Raw genomic sequence first — 7,500 nt, forward strand, 5'->3', positions numbered from 1 at the left:
GCTCTGTCTCCCAGGCTGGAGTGCACTGACGCAATCATGGCTCACTGCAGCTACAACTTCTCAGGCTCAAGTGATCTTCCCACCTCAGCCTCCCAAGTAGCTGAGACTACAGGTGCACACCACCATGCCTGGCTAATTTTTATGTTTTTTGTAGAGATGGGGATCTCACCATGTTGCCCAGGTTTGTCTCAAACTTCTGGGCTCAAACAATCCACCTGCTTTGGCCTCTCAAAGTGCTGGGATTACAGGCATGAGCCGTCACACCCAGCCTTCAATTATTAATTAAATAAACATTTGCTAGATATCTGCTACATGCCAGGTGCTGCTCTCAGGACTTCATATTCAACAAATATTTATTGTACACCTATTGTGTGCCAGGAGCTATTCTACATGCATGCTGAAAGACCAAAAAAAAAAAAAAAAAGAACCCGGGCCTTATGAAACTTACATTCTACTGTGAGATATACACAATACACAAATAAATAAGAAAATGTAAAAGTGCTAAGAAAAAAATATAGCAGTGACCAGATGTGGTGGCTCACGCCTGTAATCCCAGCACTTTGGGAGGCAAAGGTGGGTGGATCGCTTGAGCCCAGGAGTTCAAGACTAGCCTGGCCAACATGGTGAAACCCTTTTCTACTAAAAATACAAAAATTAGCCGGGCGTGGTGGCAGGTGCCTGTAATCCCAACTACTTGGGAGACTGAGGCAGGGAAATCACTTGAACCTGAGAGGCGGAGGTTGCAGTGAGCCATGATTGCTCCAGCCTGGACAACAGAGCAACACTCCGTCTCAAAAAAATAAATTAATTAATTAAAAAGAAAGAAAGAAAAAAGAAAAAAATATTTAGCACTGAAGCAGATGTAGCAATTGTTGGATGATGGTGGGGTCTGCAGTTGGGATAGTGTGGCCTGGTTGCAGGAGAGACATTTGAGGAAAACCTTGATGGAGGTGAAGGAGTGATCCATGCAGGTATCTAGGGGCAAGTGCTTTAGACAGACAGAACATCCTTGGTAAAGGTCCTGAGGTTAGAATTTATTCCGGGCAGAACACTGAAGACAGCTTGCAGTCTGAGAGATGGTGACCAGGAAGTTGTCAGAGCTGTGTGGGTAAGCTGCAAGCTGACCTTGCTGAGAAGGGAACAGGTAGAAGAGGCTTAAAGGGGATAACCAGGTGGGCAGGGGGTAGAAAGGGTGCACTAGGCAGAGGGAACAGCTTGCACGTGTGTGCAGAGGTGAGAAACTACTTTGCAATTTCTGGGAGCTATGGAGATGTAGAAACTTGGTCTTTGTTTCGAGAGTGATAGGGAGCTACTGGGGGAACTCTCAACTCTCCAACCCCTGCCACACTAGGTCTCTGAAGCCGGATTTTGTGCTGATCCGCCAGCACGCCTTCAGCATGGCACGCAACGGAGACTACCGCAGTTTGGTCATTGGGCTGCAATATGCTGGAATCCCCAGTGTTAACTCCTTGCATTCTGTCTACAACTTCTGTGACAAGCCCTGGGTGGTAAGTAACAGGAAGGGTGCCACTGGCAGAGGGAATAGCTCATGCATGCATGTGGGAACTCGAAACCACTCTGCGATTTGGGGGACGTGAGGGTGTTCAGAAGCTTACAGATTCCCGGTGAAGGACTCACTGACCCAGCTCTCCTGGTTCTCATAGTTTGCCCAGATGGTTCGACTGCATAAGAAACTGGGGACAGAAGAATTCCCTCTAATTGATCAGACCTTCTACCCTAATCACAAAGAAATGGTGAGTTTGGGGAAAATAGAGTGGGCAGGAGGGAAGAGTCATAACTACTGCAATAATATTAAATACTGGTATATTATCAGCGGTGTGATTGATATCAAGAGTGTGGCTGCTGTGTGCACGTGGAGTCATGAAGTTGCTTTGCGATAGGGTCTACCATGAGTTTCCTTATGCTTACAAGGAAAACTAAATCATAATACATTCCAATATTTATCAGATCCTGTTACTCATGTTATCTATTTTTGCCAGTATTAAAAACCGATTTCTAATGTGAATTGATAGAATTAATGTAATGAATCAGAATATATTACATATAGAAATCAGGTCATTATTACTAACATTATCAAATATTCCTTCTGATAGAAATTTTACCTATATTCAAATTAGGATTGCCAATAACATTTATCAATAGTAATGTTATAAATTAAATTGTTGGCAAGGCACGGTGGCTTATGCCTGTAATCCCAGCACTTTGAGAGGCTAAGGTGAGCAGATCACGAGGTCAGGAGTTCAAGACCAGCCTGGTTAACATAGTGAAACCCCGTCTCTACTAAAAATACAAAAATTAGCCGGGCATGATGGTGCATGCCTGTAGTCCCAAGTACTCGGGAGGCTGAGGCAGGAGAATCACCTGAACCCAGGAGTTGGAGGTTGCAGTGAGCCGAGATCACACCACTGTACTCCAGCTTGGGCAACAGAGTGACACTTCGTCTCAATAAATAAATTAATTAATTAATAGAAATTGAACTTTGGGTTACTATTATAAAATATAATCACTGGCCTGGCACGGTGGCTCACACCTGTAATCCCAACACTTTGGGAGGCCGAAGCGGGCGGACCGCCTGAGGTCGGGAGTTTGAGACCAGCCTGACCAACATGGAGAAGCCCTGCCGCTACTAAAAAAATACAAAATTAGCCGGGCATGGTTGTGCATGCCTGTAATCCCAGCTACTTGGGAAGTTGAGGCAGGGGAATCGCTGGAACCCGGGAGGCAGAGGTTGCGGTGAGCCAATATCGCACCATTACACTCCAGCTTGGCAACAAGAGCAAAACTCCATCTCAAAAAAAAAAAAAAAAAAAAATATATATATATATATATAAAATCACTAATATTACAAATTATCACTAATACTATAAATTATTTTTACTGTTGTAGATTACGAGTACCTATGTTATGAATTAAATTGTAGTTTCTAGTAGAAATTGGATAATCATTATTAATAGCTTCAAAGATTATTGCTGTTATTACAAATGATTATTGATATTACAAATTGTGCTCTAATATAAATTGTAAGCACCTGTTTTGAATTATATACGCATGGCACACGCAGTGGAGACTACCACAGTTGGGTCATTGGGCTACAATATGCCAGAATAAAATATGCTGAACATTTGAATAATAGAAATTGAATTATCATTGCTAATATCATCAAATATAACAATTAATATTATAGTGCATTATGGTGTTACAAATTAAGTCTATTAGTATAAATGACTAGTACCTATGTTGTAAACTATTATAATTATTTTTTAAAAATTTAAACCCAAAGTGGGAGGATCTCTTGAGCCCAGGAGTTTGAGACCAGCCTGGGCAATGTAGTGAGACCCCATTTCCACAAAAAAATTTAAAAATCAGCCTGGCATGGTGATATGCACCTGTAGTCCCAGCTACTTGGGAGGCTGAGATGGGAAGATCACTTGAGCCCTGGAGGTTGAGGCTGCAGTGAGCCATGAGAGCACCACTGCACCCCAGCCTGGGCAACAGAGTGAGACCCTGTCTCAAAACATTAAATAAATAAGTAAATAAAATTAAACCATTAGTACAAACAGTGTAAAAATTGTTACAAATATAACTATTACCAGTGTTACAAATTAAGATTACTAATATAACCCATGAGTACCTGTGTTTTGAATTATCTTGTAGTTCCTAATAGAAATCATGACTAATATGGTTAACATTCTAACTGCTATTATAAAAAAAACACTAATATTAAAATTTTGATTACTAATATAAATTATGAGTACCACAGCTATGAATCAAATTATAGTTACAAATAGAAATTAAATAATTGTTACTAATGCAATCAAATTGTATAAGTAATTTTGTCAATTTTTACCAATATTACAAATTATGTTTATTCATATAAATGATCACCAATTTTATGACTAAAATTACAATTAAATATCAATATTGACCCAACATTATCAACTTGATTAAATAAACATTGCTACTAATATTAGCAATTCTTACCAGTATTACAAATTATGGTCACTGATATACGTCAACAGTGTTATAAGTTAAGTTTACTTACAGATAAAGATTGAATCATTAGTTTTTGTTTTTGTTTTTGTTTTTTGAGGAGGAGTCTCGCTCTGTCGCCAGGCTGGAGTGCAGTGGCATGATCTCGGCTCACTGCAGCCTCTGCCTCCCAGGTTCAGGCGATTCTCCTGCCTCAGCCTCCCGAGTAGCCTCCCGGGACTACAGGCGTGTGCCACCACGCCCAGTTAATTTTTGTATTTTTAGTAGAAACGGGGTTTCACCATGTTGGCCAGCACGGTCTCGATCTGCCCACCTCGGCATCCCAAAGTGCTGGGATTACAGGCATGAGCCACCATGCCCGGCCTAAATCATTAGTTTTAAGGAAACCCAATTTGTTTATCATTATTATTATTCTACATTCTTTGAGAGACATTACAGCAGAATGTGATTAAGAGCATGGACTCTGTAGCCAGAATTTCTGTATGAGAATCTTACCTCCACAACTTATTAGCTGCTTCACACAGGAAAAGTTACTTAAACACCCTGTACCTCAGTTTATTCATCTGCAAACTGTAGGTAATGATAGTTCCCGCCTCATATAGTTGGTGTGAGAATGAAATTACTTAGTAAATGTAAGGTGTCTAGAACAATGCATCTGGCATATATTAACTGCTACCTAAGTGTTGACAAATTTCTCCTTCTATTCTTAGTTGGTTGAGTATTTTTGTCATGAAAGGATGTTGGACATTGTCAAATGCTTCTTCTGTGTTTATTGACATGATTGTGTGAATTTTGTCCTTTATTCTAAGAATATGGTATATAGTACATTAATTGATTTTCATGCAAGTTGATAGGTTCATAAGTTTGTTTATGATGTGTCTAAGTGTAGACATTTGCATTCCTAGGCTAAATCTCACTTGGCCTTGGTATAAATCCTTTTTGTATGTTGTGGGATTCAGTTTGTGATTATTTTGTTAGGGATTATTGTATCTATATTCATAAGAGACATTGCTCTGTAGTTTTCTTATGATGTCTTTGTCTGGTTTTGGTATCAGGATAACACTGGCCTCATAGAATGGGTTGGACAGTGTTCCTTCTTCTTCTATTTTTGGGAAGATTTTGTAAAGATTGGCATTAATTTTTTTTTTTTTTTTTTTTTTTGAGACAGGGTCTTGCTGTGTTGCTCAGGCTGGTCTTGAACTCCTGGGCTCAAGCGATCCTCCTGCTTTGGCCTACCAAAGTGCTGGGATTACAGGCGTGAACCACCATGCCTAGTCAGCATTAATTCTTTTTAAATGTTTAGTAGAATTCACCAATGAAGACATCTAGTCCTGGGTATGTCTTTGTAGGAAGTTTTACTTATTCCTAAATCAATCTCTTCACTTGTTATAGGTCTATTCAGATTATCCATTTCTTACCAAGTCAGTTTTTGTATTTTGTGTCTTTCTAGGAATTTGTCCATTTCATCTAGGTTTTCTAACTTATTGGCACATAATTTTTCACAGTACTCTCTTATAATACTTTTTATTTCTGTAAGGACAGTAGTATGTCCACTCTTTCATTCCTGATTTTAGTAATTAGAGTTTTCTGCCCTTTTTTTTTTCTTAGTCTAAAGGTTTATCAATTTTATTGATGTTTTCAAAGAACCAAATTTTTGTTTTATTAGTTTCTCTATTTTTAAAATTCTTTATGTTATTTATATCCACTCTTATTTTATTATTTTTTTCCTTGTGCTTGCTTTGGACTTAGTCTACTCTTTTCTTTCTAATTTCCTAGAAAAAAAAATGGAAGATTAGGTTATTGATTTTGATACCTTTCTTCTTTTGAGATATAGGCAGTTACAACTATGAATTCTCCTTTAAGCACCACTTTAACTGCATCCCTTACATTTTGATATGTTGTGTGTTCATTTTCATTCATCTCAAAGTATCTTCTAATTTCCCTTGTGATTTTTTCTTTGACCTATTGGTTATTTAGGAGTGTGTTACTTTCCACATATTTGTAAATTTTTCTAATTTTTTCTGTTTTTGATGTCTAGTTTCATTCTGTTGTGGTCAAAGAACATATTTTGTATAATTTCAGTCCTTTTCAATTTTCTGAGATTTGTTTTCTGACTTAACATATGGTCTGTCCTGAAGAATGTTCCATGTGCACTGAAGAAGAATGTGTATTCTGCCATTGTAGGGTGAAGTGTTCTATAAATGTCTATGAGGTCTAATTGGTTTATAGCATTTTTCAAATCTTCCTTATTGGCTGGGCACAGTAGCTCACGCCTGTAATTCCAGCACCTTGGGAGTCTGAGGCGGGTGGATTGCTTGAGTGCAGGAGTTCAAGACCATCCTGGGCTACATGGCAAACCCCATCTCTACAAAAAATACACACGCACACACAAAAAGCCACATGGTGGCACACGCCTGTAGCCCCAGCTACTCAGGAGGCTGAGGTGGGAGGATCACTTGAGCCCAGAAAGTGGAGGTTGCAGTGAGCTGAGATTGCACCGCTGCACTCCAGCCTGGGTGACAGAGTGAGACCACATCCCCAAAAATAAATAAATAAATAAAATAAACTTCTTTGTTGGATCCCTGTCTAGTTGTTTTATCCATTTCTTTAAGTGGGGTATTGAAGTCTCCAGCTATAATTGTTGAATTGTCTATTTCTGTCTCCAATTCTGCCTGTTTTTATTTCATATATTTTGTGCTGTGTTGTTAGGTGCATATATGTTTATTATTGTTAAATCTTCTTGATGGATTGACCCTTTTATGATTATAAAATGTTTTTATCTCAAGTAACAATTGCTGTTTTAAATTCTATTTTATCTCATATTAGTATAGCTATTCCAGCTCTCTTTTGGCTACTGCTTGCATGGTAAATCTTTTTCCATCCATTTACTTTCAACTTATTTGGGTCTTTGAATCTAAAATGTGCCTCTTATAGACAGCATATAATTAAGTCATGTTTTTCATCCACTGTGCCTATTAACCCTTTACCATTTGCCCTAAGAATACTCTCTGATGGCACTTGTGGCTGCAGTGTTTACCCCGAGATAACTTTGCCACAAACTATCTCGTTTTTATTATTTTCACATCACTCTAGTATATTGACTTTGGAAACAAAAGGCATCATTCTATTTATAGCATTCTGTTTGTAGGAATGGTATTTCCATTTACAAAATACAATAATTCTCAATCGCTGAAAATGCTGAAATTCCTGCAAATGATGTTAACATCATTCTTGAACAGTTGTTGGCTGAAGATTCATTTGATGAATCTGATTTTTCCAAAATAGATGATTCTGATGATTCAGATGATTCTTAGTTCTGCTTAGAAATAACTCCAAGAAGAGTTTTCATATTTTGTTTTGACACTGAAAATCAGTCAGCTTTGCTTCAGCCTCAAAGAGCATGTTTATATAAAATCAAGTGAGCACAGGCATCAAGCTGCACGTTTTGTTTTGTTTTTTTCCCTAAACAGGAAAAGGGTTAATTGCAGT

At 38.3% G+C, this 7,500-nt stretch overlaps 1 protein-coding gene across 2 annotated transcripts in view; it reads left to right on the forward strand.

The window, feature by feature from the left end:
- Window positions 1-7,500, forward strand: part of SYN1 (synapsin I) — a 59,737-nt gene that overhangs the window by 12,377 nt on the left and 39,860 nt on the right. For both annotated transcript variants that reach the window (XM_026451537.1, XM_026451538.1), the window contains exons 4-5: window positions 1,352-1,508; window positions 1,665-1,754. In XM_026451537.1, coding sequence (XP_026307322.1) covers window positions 1,352-1,508; window positions 1,665-1,754 — 247 coding nt within the window. The remainder of the gene's footprint in view (window positions 1-1,351; window positions 1,509-1,664; window positions 1,755-7,500) is intronic.

Source organism: Piliocolobus tephrosceles, chromosome 12 (assembly GCF_002776525.5).
Source record: "Piliocolobus tephrosceles isolate RC106 chromosome 12, ASM277652v3, whole genome shotgun sequence".
In the NCBI taxonomy this organism is placed as follows: Eukaryota; Metazoa; Chordata; class Mammalia; order Primates; family Cercopithecidae; genus Piliocolobus; species Piliocolobus tephrosceles.